This window comes from Salminus brasiliensis, chromosome 23 (genome assembly GCF_030463535.1).
Source record: "Salminus brasiliensis chromosome 23, fSalBra1.hap2, whole genome shotgun sequence".
Lineage (NCBI taxonomy): Eukaryota > Metazoa > Chordata > Actinopteri > Characiformes > Bryconidae > Salminus > Salminus brasiliensis.
This window is the reverse complement of record NC_132900.1, coordinates 22,726,414-22,746,410: the sequence shown is the minus strand read 5'-3', so window position 1 is coordinate 22,746,410 and position 19,997 is coordinate 22,726,414. Positions and strand designations below refer to the sequence as shown.

At 38.5% G+C, this 19,997-nt stretch overlaps 1 protein-coding gene across 1 annotated transcript in view; it reads left to right on the top strand.

Annotated features, from left to right (window-relative positions):
* The first annotated feature begins 2,838 nt into the window (after positions 1-2,838).
* hephl1a (hephaestin-like 1a) overlaps positions 2,839-19,997 on the top strand; it is a 39,276-nt gene continuing 22,117 nt past the window's right edge. The window contains exons 1-2 of the mRNA XM_072669343.1: positions 2,839-3,165; positions 17,416-17,660. Coding sequence (XP_072525444.1) covers positions 3,002-3,165; positions 17,416-17,660 — 409 coding nt within the window. The 5' untranslated portion in view covers positions 2,839-3,001. The remainder of the gene's footprint in view (positions 3,166-17,415; positions 17,661-19,997) is intronic.

Sequence of the window (19,997 nt, the reverse complement as noted above, 5' to 3'; positions counted from 1 at the left end):
TATCAGTGGGGACAATATTAAGTCATTTGAGACTCTATCAATTAAACCAGGCAGACATTGTTTCCAGGAAAGAATGTCTGTATTCCAGTCAGTGTTTCTGCTGGAATAGCCTGGACTGGTCATGCAATTTCTGACTGTGATACTTGTCTTCTGTTACAGTTTTTTTCTTCTTCCAATGAGCAAAACAAACATCTACAGGTAGCACATGGTTGAACCAAGCCTTGAACATCCACTTACATTTGACGTTGGGGTCTTATACACTGAAACTTGAAGGAAAGAATGAATACCCTTTCTGGGCATCCAAAAAGGGGGGGGGGGGGGGGGGGGGTTGTTGGATATTAATGTTTGTTTATAGGAGTGTATGTGTGTAAGTTTAACCTTTGGGAAAGATTTGCAGTTTATGCAGGATATGGATATGACCATTGGATCTGACATTAATAATAATAATAGTTATTAATGATTAATAATAATAATTGTCCGCATTCTCCAAAGAACCAAACTTTAAGGGGCAGTGGTGGCTCAGCGGTTATTGATGACAAGGTAGTGTGTTTGATTCCCGGGCACTGCAAGCTGCCACTGTTGGGCCCTTGAGCAAGGCCCTTCACTATCTCTGCTCCACGATCGTCTTGAAATAAACATCTCAACCCCTCATCCGTCTCCCTTCAGTGCAAGAAAGCAAGTATCTACTTCAGCACGCATTACACAATCAGGCCGGACAATCTGGAATTGGAATAGTGTTTATATCTTGAAAATGGCAGAATTAGTTATGCAGCAAAGAAACCACAGACAAATAAGAATAAGAGATAATAAATATAAATTGGATAACAATATAGTTGCACGTTTTTCTTTTGCAAGCAGTCATGTTTAATACTGTGTTGCCTGCAATTGCTGCATGAAGTATCTGGTGATGCTTTGCCAAGCCTCTAATGTAGCCATCATGCTCTTGCTTGTTTCAGGGGCTTAACTTAAGTATTGTTTTCCCTTCTACTCTTGCTGCCGAAGGTGTAGCACTGGAAGAGGACAGAGCCATTTTGTAGGCCTGCCAATGGGAAAATGCTTCCCGCTCATTCTACCCCATAAAAACTTCCGTTCTGACTGCTAGGGTGCTTAATGCCTCGTCTCTCCTCTGTGCGCTCTCTCTGAGCTGGGCGCTCAGTTGGACACCACACATGATAAGTTGTGGGAATCTTCTCACGCAGTGCAATTCACAGCTCAGGATGTAAGCACCCTGTCACAAAAGCCTTTACCTCTCTCCTGTTATGCAGAGACTTGCTGTCATAAGCCCACAGATATTTTTTCCCCACACCTGTCTGGGTCTGTGGGTCTGGCCAGTGAGAGGATGAATTTGAGCAATATGGATGTGAATTTGACTCTGATGTGGTCAATACCATCCAGTGCACTAAAGCCACTTTCACAAGCTCTCTTTTATTACTCTAATGGGAGTGCTTGTATGAGCATAAGTAGATTATTTTCTTTTTTATGCTCAGTGTTGGACATGGTTTGCCTAATGCAGGATCTATTAGATTAAAGCAGAGCTCTCCCCACTATTAAGCTGTTTTAGGCTGCCATTTCATGATTTTGGATCTGTATGTCATATGTTGAGTTCATATTTATTACATGAAGAAAAAATAAAAGTTATTTGAGTTTCACAGTAGCAATTTATTTATAGAAAATATTTAATAAAAATGGTTTAAATTAGATTTGATTATATTTTTCCAAACCAAAGGTTGTGTTTATCAGATATGTCTCTGTACACTACAAGTGATTTGAGAGATGTATGTTTTGTGGATGTCGCAGTATTCATTTCTGATTTAAAATGCACTATATGCATGTTTAAAATGTCAAAAGTGCTAAAAAATATATCCATCCCATATTATTTTTGTTTCTAAGGTTAGTCATTGATGTTCATCATCTTTGTTGTTTAGTAGGCTTGATGTCTTTATACCTAACAATTACAGACTCCTTATGTTTGTACCAAGCATCTCTTCTAGATGGAAATCCTTGGGAATCCTTTGGGAATAGCTGCAGAGGCTTCTAGTTGGGATTTTCCCATTCCACCTTAAATGGTGCAGGTCCAAAAACATAACTACTGCACCACTTAAGAAAGAACGGTACACCTAAATACAAAGCTGACTTTATCTTAACAGAACTTATTCAAACAGTACCACAACAAATGTTATCTTAGACATTACAAATGACAACATAAACTCAATGTGCAACTGAAGTAACTTAATTATGATGTTAACTTTTTCTGTCATGTTCAAGTAAAAACATAACGTTCAGTGGGCAGCATGCTGATTGGCTCAGATGTAAAAATTGGGTAAAACAAAAAATGTTTTGTAGCTTGTAACTTCAGTGTTGCACTTGGAGGTAGAAAATGTGTGTGTGTACCCCTATTTTAAAAGATAACTGTTAAAAATATGCCATCAGAAAATGTAATTTGTAACATTTTGATGTATCATTTTGTCAAATGTAACATTTTCTATGTGGGTGCACAAAACGTTTTTACATATGCAAAAAATATCTCTACAGCTGCAAATCTTTACACAAAATTGGACTCAGATATGCGAAAGATTTTCACAAGCACACAAATGTCATATACAGCTGTAGGCTGTGAAAATACTTGTGAACAACATTTTGCAACATCAAAATATTATTGACTAATTTAACTCCATATCAAAATCGAAGAGGGGTAAAAAAAAATGCTGAAACGCGAGACTTATGCTTTTATGCTTTAATTAATGTTTCCACTTGCTGTTCGTCAAAACCACGTGAAAAAGCTCTGGCAAAGGTTCTGGATGCGGAAGTGTTTTTTGCAGGGAGGTTATCATTGCACTTTCGGTTTCTCATTGCAACATAAGTAGCAAGCGTTATGTTGTGTTCCGGCTTCGACTTGCGAATTTCACAACCGTAAAAAGTCTTAGTAAACGTTATTGCGCCTCTAAATGAGACTTTAATTCGGATTCCCCGACCACCTAGGATCGTACTCTTTGTTCGTACAATGACGGGGAGCCCCTTCTGTTTTTATTTGATAATACTAATCGTGTTGTTTCGCTTGGGCCAATGCGTTACAAGGACGTATTACATTGGTATTCGAGAAGAGAACTGGAATTATGCACCTAGCGGACGAAATATAATCAGTGGTCTTGATATCAGTCAAGACGAGTAAGTTAATCTGTTTACTCATTTTGTTATCGCACTTAAAAGAGTAGCAAACATAAGCACGAAGTATGTGTGGATTTTATCTATTGTAAATCGGCAGGGGTTACGACTCCCTGCCCGGGAGTGTCGATGTCCACGCAAGTTTTTATTTCCCTACTGTATTGCTGACTGTCTGCAGTGTACTGTAAATTAACTGCGGAGCGGAATCGTTTAGGTATGTTTTTCACAGCAGTGGTGGCAGGCACTACCCCACTGAAAAAACAGCATAGACCAGCAAAAATTCCACGCTGGTCTTTATGCTGGTTTGGTACTGGTGATCCCTATACCAGCGTACAAAACGTTCTTTTGCATTTAATAGAAAGTGTTTATTGTTATTATTTTTACATTAATATTGTGTGCCTAGAATACCGATATTATTCTATATAGGTCCCATTTCAGTAGCTACTGTTTTTAAACACCTCCTTGCCAACTTTGACTTCTCGGACGTGCGTCAGATCTAGAAATAGCTAGCTACATTACACAAGCTGTTCATCGCAGCAGTTCGCTATGTCTGTGTCTGAAACGTAGGAAATGTCGCATACTTGGCAGGTTTCTGAGGCAAGAAAGCTTCCATTCATGTCTGCATTGAAGTATCAAAAATCTAGCTTTCTGTTTTACTGGGCGAAAATGAAAGAAATATGGGCGCGGTGATGGCGTATTAACTGAAGCTAATTCACACTTTCTTTTCAAACAAATATAAAACATAATTTTGTCTAATTTTGTCTGCAAAACGTGTCTGAACAATAAAATAGAAAAAAAGGTATTGCTTACATTAATAACAAGGACCTAGTCATTCTTAAATCACCACATAAAAGACTATATACACAATACAAAATAATTTACAACTAATCAAGCTACATATATAAGGGACCTGTCGACATGATAATGTCAAATGTTGCTTAGTGTATCTGAAAAATAATGAATTTACTTTAAACATGCATATCCTGTGTTGTTGCATATGTTGTGTAGTTTAATATTTTACTGACACTGTCCACACAAAACAGAACAGGCCTTAACCATGAATAAGACCAAACCTATTATTAATTATGCAAGTATGAATGTGTACTAAAAAAGAGCACATTTAATACAGATGCAATCGACATTATTCAATCCTCATTACAAATTACGTTTATTAGCAACATAAAAACGGTTCACTGTTTACAATAAACAAACAATAACAATTTAAATAGTTCAACACAACTAATGTAACAAGTGGTATCTTTAAATTCAACACAAAATGCCACTTTTAATGACTCCTGCAGTTTCAGAATTATTCAAACGATGACAAGCATGTGATGCATAGCCAGACTGCTTCTTGCAGCGTTCCTGAGAAATCTAAGCCCATTTCTCATGGCCAATGCCTTTCAGTTCGCTAGTATTCTTAGTTTTGCATGCTGCAACTGCCTTCAAATCCAAATACAAAAAGATGTGATTGCCACTTTGGGACTTCTTACAGAACCAAGATTTAGATTTCAAGTTATGCTTGGGATAATTGTCTTGTTGGAAGGTTCAATGATGGCCAAGCTTCAGCTTCCTCACAGAAGGCTAGACAGAGGAAGCAAAGGAGCCTATAGCATCAATGAGCCATCACCATGCTTCACAGTAGGTAAGGTGTTCTTTTCAGCTCCAAAACATCTGTGGAGCAACAAAACAAAGCTTTTTGAACATTCTTGGACAAGCTTTGCCTCCTCTGGCACTGTGTAGGGCAAGATGGATTCAGTCAAGTATTAGGAAATCTTGCCAAGTATTAGGAAATCTTGCCTGTTGCTAGGATGCTCAAGCTTGAGTGTCATTAGACCTTTCAACAAGACAATGAGCCCAAGTCTACCAAAAGTCCACCAAGGCTTGGCTAACAAAACATGCATTCAGCAATGAGGTCTGTTAACAGTTTTAAAAAATGCAATTCTCAAATGTAGTCTTCATAATGTTTATTTAAGCAATGCACATATAATAATGATATTTGTAACAATTACAAACTTTTGTTGAATTGTTTTCCTGACAAAAAGGAGAACATTGTGCAGGACGAAGATGTGGTTCATTCTTGAAGTTGTCCTCTCTGTTACAAGACTTCCGTTCTTGTAATTTCTTCTCAGTTCTAACTGCATACATGCTGCATTCTGTAGCATATATATATATATATATATATATATATATATATATATATATATATATATATATATTATATATATATTATCTCCCAGGAGATAACACGATGATGTACAAGAGGCATCATTGTGGGAAAAAGTATTTCTCAGCTTTTATACACATTTGAACAAAAAGTGGCATGTCCAAAATTATTCATACCCTTTGAAAACTGTCACAGTATATGGGAAAATCCAAAGTTCTATACCATTCCAAATAGTCCAAGCTGTTTTAAAGCATCCTAATTACCCTGATTCATTGGGAACAGCTGTTTTAATCAACTCAACAGGAGAAAAACAGCAGCTCTCTGCAGTTGGTTTGTGGACAGTCATGGCTAAGACAAAGGAGCTCACTAAGGACCTGCGGCTGTGCATTGTGGCCGCTCACAAGTCAGGAAAGGGCTATAAAGCCATATCAAAATGTTTTCAAGTTCCAGTGGCTACAGTGCAAAGTATTATTAAAAAATACAAGAAGTTCCGCACTGTGGAAAATCTCAGAAGATGTGGTCAGAAGCCAAAAGTGACACCTGTGCTGGCCAGGAGAATAGTGAGAGAGGTGAAGAAAAATCCAAGGATCACCACCAAGGCCATCCTGGTGAATCTGGACTCTGGTGGCGACATCTCAAGGCAGACAGTTCAACGGACACCGCACACTGCTGGGTTCCACGGACGCAGGCCAAGGAGGACACCACTTCTCCAGAAAAGGCACACAAAAGCCCGCTTGACCTTTGCAAATGCTCATCTGGACAAAGAAGAAGACTTCTGGTGTTCTGTTTTATGGTCAGATGAAACAAAAATTGAATTGTTTGGCCACAATGATGTGTGCACCATTTGGCGTAAAAAAGGAGAAGCCTTCAACCCTAAGAACACCATCCCCACTGTCAAACATGGTGGTGGGAACCTAATGTTTTGGGGGTGTTTTTCAGCCAATGGACCAGGGAACTTGATCGCAGTAAATGGCACCATGAAAAAAGAGCAATACATCAAGATTCTCAACAACAACATCAGGCAGTCTACAGAGAAACTTGGCCTTGGGAACCGGTGGACATTTCAGCACGACAACGACCCAAAACACACAGCCAAACTGGTGAAGAAATGGTTAGCAGACAAAAACATTAATGTTTTGCAGTGGCCCAGCCAGAGTCCTGACTTGAATCCAATTGAGAATCTGTGGAGGGAGCTAAAGATCAGGGTGATGGCAAGGAGACCCTCGAACCTCAAAGAGTTGGAGCTCATCACTAAAGATGAATGGGCAAAAATACCATTGGAGACATGCAAAAAGCTGGTCAGCAATTACAGGAAGCGTTTGATTGCTGTAATAGCCAATAAAGGCTTTTCTATTAATTATTGAGAAGGGTATGAATAATTTTGGACATGCCTGTGTCATTTCCAGGCAAAAATATAATTTCTGGTTAAATAAAAGTAAATTTAAGTCAAACTTTGACAGGGGTATGAATACTTTCGGGCATGACTGTATATATATATATATATATATATATATATATATATATATATATATATATATATATATCAGAGATTAGGGGTGAAGCAGGGACTTTTACTGTATGGATCTTTGAATATGATTGTTGTTTGAAGTTGTCCCCTGAGAAAGTCCTAAACACACCCCAAAACACCTGTTATTGGAAAACAGTACCTATTTTGATTAAATGGTGCATAGTGTAATTGACCCCAAAACCTATCATCATCTTGGGAATCATTAAAATTCCCATACTTCTAAGACAAAAAGAAACTGCGTTCTCCTTACAACACATTTGTGTCACATCTGGTATAAAATAAGTGCTGCAGAAAGGTTCTAGTGTGAAATGGAAATGAGCCCATGGTTCTGTTTTGGGAAAATATATACTTGTTCTTAGCAGGTCTTAAAATTAAATGCAAGCACAGCTTAACAACAACCAACAGTGGTATGGGGCATTTGGTTTGTTCAGATGCTACTTTTCAAATTTAAGCCATGCTGCCATGTTCTTTTTAGAACACGTTTTCTCCTGTCAACTCTTCCAAACAAGCTTACTTGTTAAGTTTTTTTTCTAATTGTATTGTTATGAACATTTAACTTGCTAACTGGGGCCTGTAGAGTCTGAGATGCAGATCTCAAGCATTTTACAGGTATAAGTGGATCAGAGCAGCACAGCAATTCTACATTTACATTTACATTTATGGCATTTAGCAGACGCTCTTATCCAGAGCGACTTACAAGGTAACTCGTATTACAGAGGTGGGTCAGTGTAGTGTTAGGAGTCTTGCCCAATGACTCTTATTGGTGTAGGGCAGCACAGTCACCCAGCCACCCAGCCAGGGAATCAAACCCCAGTCTCCCACATGGTGTGGTAGCTCAGTGGCAGGTAGTGGTGTTATCTGTTGCGCAACACCAACCACCGCAATTCTAGTGTTAAGAAAACCACTGATTGCTGCACACACTGTGCTAATATCACTGGTTATGAGTTAACAGCTTTAAAGAAGCTAATGTATGCCTTTCTGAGCGCAATTCACAAACAATAAGAACAGTTCAGATTATGAACTTAACAAAACTCGCTCACCATGATTTCTGTGTACAAATCTTGATGTCCATCTCTGAGATGCTTAGATAAGTTCTTTTTAGATAAGATAAACCCCGTTATCGATAGCCCAGTGCTCTACCTGCTGAGCCACCACTGCCCCAAACAAAACAGGGCAGGATAAACGAAAAACTACTGAGCCTAGCTCAGGAAGGAACAGGGGCAGAAGGAGAACGTAAAACCACAAGCAGTGCTTGGGTGTACAAAAACAGGAGTATAACAAAAAAAGCTTCAGATGCAGACAGGGAGAAATAAAATTCAAACAGCAGTAAATAACAAAACAAAACCAAAGAGGCAGGGAAACAGGGCAAACCAAAGACTAGGACAACAAGGGAAGTAAGGGCAAGATGGTAACAACACAGCTAACAAAACACCAAACAGTAACAACACAAGCAGGTTTACCCAAACAGACCAAACAGAGCACAATAGACATGGCACTGAAGGAAAATCCTTGAGCTATGCACAGCCACTCTCCGGAATCCTGGCTCCTGAGAGGGTTCGTGGGCGGAGCCCTGGGATTGCCCTCGGGGAGAGCATGAAAGCGAGGCCCTGGCAAAAATATCATCAAAGTATATATTGACTTAAAAAATAGTAAGCCTATCTTTGTAGATTACCTGTGGCAAATACACATACTTATGAACTGTATATATGTGTATAAAGGTACAAAATGGGCCTTCATCTCATACTGTAAATTTGTATGCTAATGAATGCAGTCATAAATGAATTTGTCCATCTGTTGCATTTATTATTACTACCTTATGTATGGAGGTGATTGTGGGTGATGGGGGTAAGGCATGTTTTGAGATGTAAGCTATCAGTGTGTGTGTGTGTGCGGGAGGGATAAATTACATGAGTGAAATCTTGGTGCATTTGCTGTCTTGCTACTTATCATGCCTAGTCACTATCGACTCCTAACACAGGCTACAAATAAATACAAATATAAATGCAAATATATAAATACAAATATAATAATCGTCACTTCCAGACTTGATTACTGCAACTCTGGCTGGTCTCCCTCTGCGCACCATCAGGCCCCTGCAGCTCATCCAGAATGCAGCGGCACAGGTCGTCTTCAATGTCCCTAAATTCAGCCATGTCACTCCACTGCTGCGTTCTCTCCACTGGCTTCCTGTAGCTGCCCGCATCAGATTCAAAACCCTGACGCTGGCCTACAAAGCCAAGACTGGACCAGCCCCTCCGTACTTGATGGCAATGGTCAAAAGCCGGTCTGCACCAAGAGCCCTTCGAGCTTCAAGTACGGCTCGGCTCGACCCGCCATTCCTCAAAATCCGCGGAAGACAAGCGTCCAGACTTTTTTCTGTCCTGGCACCAAAGTGGTGGAACGAGCTTCCCCTGGGTGTCCGAACGGCCGAGTCACTCGCTGTCTTCAAACGCAGACTGAAGACCCACCTCTTCAGAGAGTACTTGGGCGAATGTCTAAGCTTAGGGGTATCTTTGAATTATTAGTCTATTCTAACTAGCTAAGGTTTCTTTCTTGGGTAAATAGCAAAGCACTTTGTAAGTCGCTCTGGATAAGAGCGTCTGCTAAATGCCGTAAATGTAATGGTAATAGTAATATACACACATTAAGTGATCTGACTGCAGAGTTGTAAAGGAACCTGGAACTGAATGATCAGATGGGTTTGTCAGACTGGACTATAAGATATTAAACACCAGTTTAAACAGTTTAATAAGTTGCTCCAAATAAAGTAGATCAGATTAGTAGTTTAGTAGGTTGTCAAATAAATCTTAGCATATTACTACAGGATTATGCAAATAGTTTGCCTGGTCAGAATTTGTTATTATAAATAATTAAGGGAATATATAATGAACTTAAAGCAATATTGGTGTCTGACATTAAATAACTTGTTAGGGCTATGGCTTTTTCAGAGTCATTGTTAGTTACTAAAAGGCCAGATGATGCTAATTTTAAAGCTGTAGAAATACAGCTCCTTAAGGTCTAAACAATTAGTAGCTGTGGGCTCCTCTGAACAGCTGCCCATCATAAGTAAAGCAATAGATCTCCATTAAAGAAGAGAAAGCCATGAAGAAATTGTGTTTTAGGTACAAATTTCCTGAGTTCCTAATCTAATTTAGAAATGGCAGTTAACAGGAACGGTGGAGGTCAGGTTGAGGTCTGGAAGACCAAGAAATCTTGATTGTGATGGAATTGTTGATGGTGATGGAATTGCTGGACAGGAAATTAAAACCTCAATTTGACTAGGTTGACTTGTGAAGTTGAAACTGATGTTATTGATCATAAACTAGACAGAGGTGTGCACTTCGAGGAGGATGAGGAGTTATTAAGAGGTACAGAGATCAGGCCGCAATACCTTTTGCATTTTCCCAGAGAGAAATGAGATCAAAACCATATTATAGGGAGTCTTATCAATTCATTGTCTCAAAACAGTCTCCAAGGTTCAATAAATAGGTGACAGAAAGGTACAAAAACACTCTAGAGTAAGAGGCCTTACAGAGGAATATATGTCTTATCGAATCAGTATAAAATTAACCTGTATAAACACATGATAAGCACTAAATGTATGTTAATAGTGATTGGATAAAAGTGATTAAATGAATAATTGAGTGTGGTTAAGGACATTTGATTGAATAGATTTGTGCGATTTCATGACAGAAGTTCGTAAACTGCAATTGAAATACATAAAGAAATATTATTAATGAGAAAAAACATAAAATAAACGAATAAACTGTCCAATCAGAATTTGATGCTTTGCAGATGCTTTGACATATCGTACAAGAACTGACTGAGCGCATCATAACATGTTGTTGTTTAGATAACAGCCACCTCAAAAGCAATTTAATGATGTATTTTACCATTATAATCATTATTTTCCCATTTAAATCATTATTATTACTAGTTTTCCTTACCTGAGCATTATATGTACCATACATGTTAGGTGTAGGAGGAGTTAATGCAACCTGCCTAGCTGAAATTACATTTCCTAAGTCACATACACTAGACCTGAGAGATAAGCATAAGCATAATTACCATAAAATCCAGTATATCTCCACTTATATAATTAGCTGTGGATGTTTTGTGAACATGTTGATTGTTTCCAAACAGTCATGAGTTTCACAGATATGGGCCTAGAGAAAGTCTGACTTGAATGGACCCAGTGTCAGCCTTGCCAGCACCCTGAGTGCAGAGACTGGAGTCATAATTCAGAGACAGATTAGAAGGTACTGACATCATTGAAAACCCATCTGCAGCTGAGCAAGTGATTAAACCAGAAACTTAACAGCTAGTTATAGTAGTATACTTGGCTGTGAGCTGGACTCATCTCATGTAGAGGTTTTTGTGTCTGTCATGACACCTAGGAATGGCGTGATTAATGCAAACATATTCATTTATTCATGGATTTTATCAGAATGAAAATATTCCCAACGTATGAATGAGAACATATACTCACACCCTGACCAGTTCCTGATGATTGGGTTTACCTAGATTTATAATTGTCCCTGAAATAAGGGGTGTGCTAACTGCTTACCTTGGATCCCTTATAATATGTGACATGAATAACCATATGTGTTTCACCATTTACGACCTGTCCATGTCACTGATGCCCTAGTTTTGTTGTTACATTCAGGGCCTTGAATATAACAGAACCTCTGCTTTATTTTCTGCATTAACCCCTGTTAGTATGAGCAACAAATCTCACATTCCTAGTTACTGTCAGTTAACGTACATTGGCTCAATTCTGATATATTTACCAATTTTCTAGAATTACCAAATTGATGGCGGAATGTTAACCGCTTCTTATTGTAATATTAGTATATATCCAACCCAAATTGTTCTGAAAGCGCGTTACTATAATTACCCCACTTAACTGTCAGATTCTCGTGGACAATGTGTGTAAGAATAGAATGAATGCAGCACAAAGTAAGCTTGAGCAAATTGCAGTGTATTTTGAGTAAATGTGTGAGTTATCTTCTGCCAGATGGAATCTTCTGAACTTTTGGTGTGTTTGAGACTGTAAGTCATGTTGAACAGACAGTGTAGACTGCTGAGAACTAGCACTTACATGCAGTAGCTTGTTTAGAAGTTTGTCCTCCTATCCCGGACACACAGTAGCTTCCCTTCGCATTAGCAAAGTCTAATGTGGCAAAGAATTAACCTGGAGAGACAGACAGCAGTGCAGCACTCGATGTGGATATTGAGACAAAGAGAGAAACTCAGAAGTATTTTCAAAGAGATGGCTCTTCAAGGCCTGTGTAATTGAAGGCTTTTAAAATATTTTTAAAAAAATAACTTTTTCCTTTGTCCTGCATTCTATTTCTCAGTGTTTTGGATTTCCACAGTGGCAACAGTTTCAAAATCTCTACCCTTTCTTGTGGAAATTACCAGCATTGGCTTGGTTTTTTCCTTGTTCCTTTCCTTTCTCTCTGCTTTTCCTGAACTGATTTGTTAAATGTTGTTGAATGTCCACTAAGCTTCAGAGCCCTAAGTCTAACATCTTGAGCCATTTTAATGTCACATACCCATTGCATGTCTCCAAACCTATTAGTTCAGTCACTCCATCCTGTTTGTTTTGTTTTCAGAACCATATAAATGTCTGGTTTCAGACCATTAATGAATCTTTACCTTCTTCAAAGTCTTTTGATTTCACTGAAATTGATTTTACTGACCATTTCACTGAAATTCTGTGTACATTCTGCAATTTTGTTCCAGTCAATCTCTTGTGGTTTTAGGGCAGTCAAGAAAGGGTTTGATGACTTCCCATCCTTTTTCACTTTTCCCAGTGGTGCCCCCACACAATTAACTTGAGCAGACAGCTCAGTCTGAGACAGACAGAATCATAACTGTTGAAATTAGCAAACAAAAAATATTTTTCAAATGTTGTAGTTCTTCCCATGCTTTATAAATGTTTTGCAGTAATTTGGACATTTGGTCAATCAAATCAAGAGTATGTGGTTCATGATAGTACCTGGTACAGTTTCTTTTGCTTTGGAACTGATGCATCTCATTTTTGTTCTGCCTGAGATGACAGACCCGCTTCAGCATCTTTATCAGAAGGATCAGGTTTTGGCTGTGGCTGCATGCTAGTTTAGTTTTTGTTAACTGTGACTCACGCTTCATCTTGATTGGAGCTAAGGAGTTTAGCCTTAGCATTTGTTAGGTTTTACCTTGACTGAGCACTGGGAGTCAAATCTCCCTCAGATGATTCTAAATCACCTTGAGTTGAATCATTATCTGAATCATCAGTTTCAACACCATCTCTTCCGCCAGCCTCTGATGCTCAGGGATTGCTGCATCAGGTCTTTGAGCTCTTCAGTTAAATACAATGGTTTGTGATGTATTTGCCTGTGTAGCTGAATTGTCTGGCATTTTGGAAGCAGCAGTCACCAGGCTAGATTCTCTTAGCTTTCTGTTCAGCAGATTGTTAACATTTGCCACAAGCTATTTCCATCTGTTTCTGAATAGTCCTGGTTTGCCAACCTTTTGAAACCTTTGCCTGTTCTGTCCTGATTTTATTATCCAGCCACTCAGATTGACAACTACTGAGGTGGAGACTTTTTTGCAGCAAGCAACATGTGCAGAGAGTTTTAAATATGCCTTTACTTCTGAAATTTACAGCTTACTAATTTAATTTACTCAGTAAATTACTCAGAAATGTGTACCTTGAAGAATCCAACAGACTAAGAACTTTTTACTACAAGGAACAGACTACCTACAGACTACAAAAGGTTTTATACCACCTATTTATTACCACATAAGATTTATTTCTACTTTTGAAAAGTTTTCAATTCAACATTTTAGAATTCATATATTCTTTTATACCAAAGTTGCAACTTCATCACATGAACCTAAAGTAGGTCTTGGGTCTACAGAACCGGGATGGCAAGAATATACTGAATATACCGTCTGCTTTATGCAGTCATTGTAAGTGTTTATTTTACCATTACAGTGCTATATAGCATTTCAAAACAGACTCAACCAAGGCATGGTTCTGATCAAATCTCAGCAAAATAGCACATGTCCAGCCATTAAAATTTTCTTACAATCAACCCTAGACAAAGTAACACCGTTTAAAAGTAAAATGACAAGGCAAAAAAGACTCGACTCAATTCCCTCTAAATTGCTAAAAGAAATACTCCCAATCATAATCAGACCTCTTTTAACAATTATAAATTCATCCCTTAGCCTTGGGCATGTACCCCAAAATTAGCAGTGATAAAACCTTTAATCAAGAAACCAAACCTTGACCCCAGTGTATTGTCTAATTACAGACCCATCTCCAACTTAACATTCGTATCTAAGATATTAGAAAAAGCTGTGGCCCAACAACTCTGCTTATACCTGAGTAAGAATGACATGTATGAGAAATTCCAGTCTGGATTGGATAGATCCAATCACAGCACAGAGACAGCCCTAGTGAAGATTTCAAATGATCTCCTTCTTGCCTCTGATCAAGGCTATGTATCTTTATTAGCCCTACTAGACCTTAATGCAGCCTTTGATACAATAGATCACACTATATTACTAGAAAGATTAGAGAAATTGGTTGGAATCACAGGAACAGCCCTATCGTGGTTCAAATCATATCTAACGGGACACTATCAGTCTGTAAAGATAAAAGATCTATCTTCAAATTACAGTAAGATATGGAGTTCCTCAAGGCTCTATTTTAGGACCGCTACTATTTACATGATACATGTTACTACTGGGCTCAGTTATAAGCAGACATGACTTTAAATTCCATTTTTATGCAGATGACACACAGCTCTATATATCAGCCAAACCTGATGATAAATTTAGATTACAGAAAATGGAGGACTGTGTAAAGGATATAAAACTCTGGATGTCACATAACTTCCTTCTCCTCAACAGTGACAAAACCGAGGTTCTCCTTTTAGGTCCAAAAGACACTAGAAATAAACTATTTGACTTAATGTTAGACTTGGAGGATGCTTCCATTATTTCTGGTTTAGCAGCTAAAAATCTTGGCGTCATATTCGACTCAGATTTATCATTTGAGCAGCATATAGCCAATATTAGTAGGACAGCCTTTATGCAGCTTAGGAACATTGCCAAACTAAGAAACTCCTTATCTCTACAGGACGCAGAAAAGCTAGTACACGCTTTTATTACCTCAAGGCTAGATTACTGTAATGCAATACTGTCAGGTTGTTCCAGCAGGAACCTCAATAAACGTCAGCTGGTTCAAAATGCTGCAGACAGGGTCCTTACTAAAACTAGAAAATTTGACCAGTCCAGTTCTATCAGCACTTCATTGGCTCCCAGTTAAATTCTGTATTGATTACAAAATTCTTCTTTTAACATATAAAGCCCTACATGGCCTCGCTCCTGAGTACCTGCGGGATCTTATTACATATTACGAACCATCAAGACTACTAAGATCTCAGGGTGCTGGACTCTTACTCGTTCCCAAAATTCAGAAAACCTCAGCAGGGGGAAGAGCCTTTTCTTATAAAGCCCCCCAACTCTGGAATAACCTGAAAACTCTGAAAACTCATCTGTTTAGTTTAGCTTTTGGTAATTAATGTTTCTTAGACAAAGGTTGCAGGTCCAGGGGTTCACTGACCCAGGTAATTGTAGTACACTGAGATGCTGGAGCTGTCGTCTCGCTGCTTACACGCGATCACTCAGGTTTGTTGACAGTGGAGCAGATAGATGCAGGCGTTTTCAGGGTGCTCCCGCCTTCTGGTTCTCTCCTTTTAATTAGGCTGTTATAGTCAGACCTGTCGGAGTTGTCAGACACAATCTGATACTGCCCAACATTCTCTGCTCTCCATAAAATTCCTCTCAGAACTAACCCTCTCTTTTTACCTTATCCGAGTAAATGGCCACCCGGCCCGACCTTCTGGAAGTTTGCCCGCTGAGGTCCCCTCTACCTTCGTCAAACCAGCTGCCACCTACCAGTCCAACCAGCAGGCCCCCCCACCCACCACCACCCATAGCAGACCAGCGGCTCACCCACCTACCACTGCTACCTGTTTAGTGACCATGTTAAAACCATTTTTAACTATCTGTTATACCTGGTTTGGTCATTTTTATCATTAATGTTTAAATAGTTCTGACCAGAGGAGGATGGGTCCCCCTTGTGAGTCTTGGTTTCTCCCAAGGTTTCTTCCTCCAGCTCTGAGGGAGTTTTTCCTTGCCACTGTCACCGTTGGCTTGCTCACTGGGGTCTTTTGATCCATCATGTCTTACGTTATTTTCTTCTTTCTTCTTTGTCTCTGTCTTTTATTAATCACTATTTATGAAAAGCTGCTTTGTGACGACAACAGTTGTAAAAAGCGCTATACAAATAAATCTGAAATCTGACTAAAATAGAATCACTGATGATGCTATTGCCCTGACTTTGAATTCTGCCTACTCTTATCTGGACAAGAACACATATGTGGGAATGCTGTTTGTGGGCTACAGTTCAGCATTCAACACCATCATTTTTCAGTTGTTGTTTTTTTCAACTGGCTTTGAAGCACCTCATTTCATAGTTTTTAACCTTTTATTCCAGTCCACACTACAGACACACAGACATACACAAAAGAAGAGCTGAGAGGTGAGGGGTGGTTGCATCTGAGAAATCTGACGAAAGATAACAAACAGACAACTACTTTCCTAAATATGTACAAAGAAACCTTTGCATTTGCAAAAAACAAAAAACAAAACACTAAGCAGCAGCAAAAGCAGATTATAAGAAGTTTTGTCAATCCATGCCTTCAATAGAATAATAATCCTAAACACACCTCAAAATTCACTGTGGATTACCTCAAAAGGCACAAAATGAAGGTTTTGCCATGGCCCTCTAATGAGTAGTGTATGCAAAATGGCCCACGAATAATCACAGGACTAAAATTCTTTTGCAAGGAATAATGAGCAGAATTATCCCCCAAACGAGTATTGAATGACTTATCTGACTACTAAAAGCATTTATAATCTCTGCAACTTGTCAAAGGGAGTGCCAAAGGTGCCTGTCACTCAGTCAATTTATTATCACTATATTATATCACTATTTAAATGTACAGAGGGAAATGGGTGTCAAATGTTTATGGGTGTAATGCTGCTATACACCTCTCCACATGTCACTTCTCACTCAGTCAGACTTTTCATAAACACTTTTTGTTGATTTATAGTCAGCTGCTTTCACTTTTTTTTACCATTGTTGTTATTACAATATTCTGTTATGTCTGTTAATTGCACAATTACAATCACTAAAGCCTCACTAAAGCTAAAGTTGATCTTGGCTAATCAACTATGTTTGGGAGAAAAAAAAACAATTACATTACATTAACTATTACATGTCTGAAACAATATAAAGGGGCTCTATTTAGATTTGTTGTTAAGAATAATAATTCTGTACCCATGGTGCTTATAAGCATTTTCACTATACAACAGAAGCAAACCAACCGAAACCTATTGTGCTGTGGTATGATACATTGGCCAATACTTTTGTTTTGTGTTGTATTTGAATGCAATGATCACTGACTACCTACTCTCTTGTCTCTTTTGTAAGGCATGCCTCCCTGTTTCTAATGCGCGGTGAACAGCGCATTGGTAGCATCTATAAAAAAGCTGTGTATCGGCAGTACATAGATGGAGAATTTTCCACTGAGGTACCAAAGCCAGAATGGCTGGGCTTTCTTGGACCAGTGATCCGTGCAGAAGTGGGGGATGACATTGTGGTGCACGTAAAGAACTTTGCTTCTCGGCCTTATTCACTTCATCCACATGGAGTGTTCTATGAAAAAGACTCTGAAGGTATGATTGCCTTTTTATATCTATACCTTTATACCTATAATAACTCTGCCTATCTACCTGTCCATATGCATTGAGTTGCAGAGCTTATTAGACATTCCAGTCCTAGGGCCTAACAATGGTTAAATGAAGTAATATAATTACATAACTAATGATATTGCTCACTTATGTAATGACCTTTCTGTCACAGCTAATTAATCTATCCAGTTAATCAATACGTAGTGTGACTGAATCAGTTTTTAGGCACAAGAGCATATCTAACAATTATGTTACATTTAATGTTTGTTTGTGCTAACTACCTATTAATTTCTTTTTGTTAAAGAATGAACAGCTTACGCTTATGGTATAAAGTCAGTCTCAATATGAATTTGTTAGTATAGTTTTAGTTTTACTTTTATTGTTGTCTTATTATTATTATTATTTTAATACCAAAATTAAGTTTTGTTGCAAAAACAATGATCACTAGCGATTATGTGGTGATTAAGGATTGATAGGTGTTGTCCAGTACAAAATGTAGCTTCTTTAGTTTATCAGTCACTACCTGCAATAGCAGGGTCTGTAGGTATCTGTGTAACCTTCAGCATTTTCAACTCCATGTAGAATTTCTCAAATTGAAAAGTGGAAAAACAAAGCTAAAAAGTTTTTTTTTGCCCAGGAGCTTGTAGGGCTTTGTATGTCAATAGAATTTTTTTATAATCAATATGGAGTTTAACTGGAACAATGCAGTGCTGATAGAGCTGGACTGATATGGTCAAATTTTCTAGTTTAAGTAAGGACCCAGTGTTTGAACATGTATAATGTAAATAATAGTGGTATTAAAATATAGCCTTGGGGAATTTCATATCTCACTTTTGTATAATTTGAGATAAATCCTTTGCCTTTACAAACTGATAGGGTTCAGTTAGATATGATTTGAACCACGATAGGGCAGTTCTTGTGATTCCAACCGTGTTCTCTAACCTTTCTAGCAGGATAGTGTGATCTATTGAATCAAAAGATACAAAGCCTTTATCAGTGACAAGAAGGATGACAGACCCATGACATGTGACTGACACTGGGCAGCACATTTCTCTCTAAAATCCCTTGATAGTCTTGAAATTTCATTGTACCCTGCACAGATTCAAGACACCCTGTGCCAGATGCAGCAAAGCAGCCCCAGAAAAAATTCCAGTCTGGCTTTTTAATTATTTGTTTTTAACAATGGTGTCCTCCTTGGTTGTTTTCCATGAAGTCCACTTTGGCCCAAACAACGATGGATGGTGCGATCTTACACTGATGTTTATTGAGCTTGAAGTTTACCTTTGATGTCTTTAGACGTTTTTCTCAGCTCTTTTGTTACCGTTCGTATTATCTGTCTCATTGATTTTTTTTCAACAATTGTCCTCCTGCAGCCACGTCCAGGGAGGTTGGCTACAGTCCCATGTATCTTTTTCTGAATTTTCTGAATAATATGTGCATCTGTAGTCACAGAAACATCAAGCTGCTTGGAGATGGTCTTATAACCTTTACCATTAACATGCTTGTATATAATTTCCTTTCTAATCTCCTGAGACAACTCTTTCCTTCACTCCCTCTGGTCCATGTTGAGTGTGGTACACACCATGTCACTAAACAGCACAGTGACTATATAGAAATATAGAACATAGAAATATATATATAGGCCCACTGACTGATGACACCTGTGATGCTAATTAGTGGACACACCGAAAAGGGTACACAAGTCTGTACAAGGATGTTCGTAATGGTGGCAGCCAGTTGGTTGGCACAGGCTTTTAGGAATCTACCTGGGACACCATCTGGCCCGGTCGCTTTCTGAGTTGAGACCCACATCAATGCTCTTCCCGCCTGTATTCTCTAAGCAGTTTGAGTGGTCTCAAAGCGGGCATAAAAAAAGTGTTCAGTTTAACAGGGAGGGAGGCATCTGTGGACGATGATGTGCAAACTTTGCTCTTGTAGTCAGTGATATATATATATATATATATATATATATATATATATATATATATATATATATATATATATATAGACCCTCTTTTAACAATAGTAAATTCATCCCTTGTCTTAGGGCATGTACTCAAAGCTTTTAAATAAGCAGTCCTTAAACAGTCATGGAACCAAATCTTGAAAGAAGTCTAGTCGAAAGAAATCAGCCAAGATATCAGGAAGAGAATTGTGGACTTGCACAAGTCTGGCTTATCCTTGGGTGCGATTTCCAGATGCCTGAAGATGCCACGTTCATCTGTACAAACAATTATACGTACAAAGTAAGTACAAACAAGAGGGGAATGTCCAGCCATCATACCGCTCAGGAAGGGGACAGGTTCTGTGTCCCAGAGATGA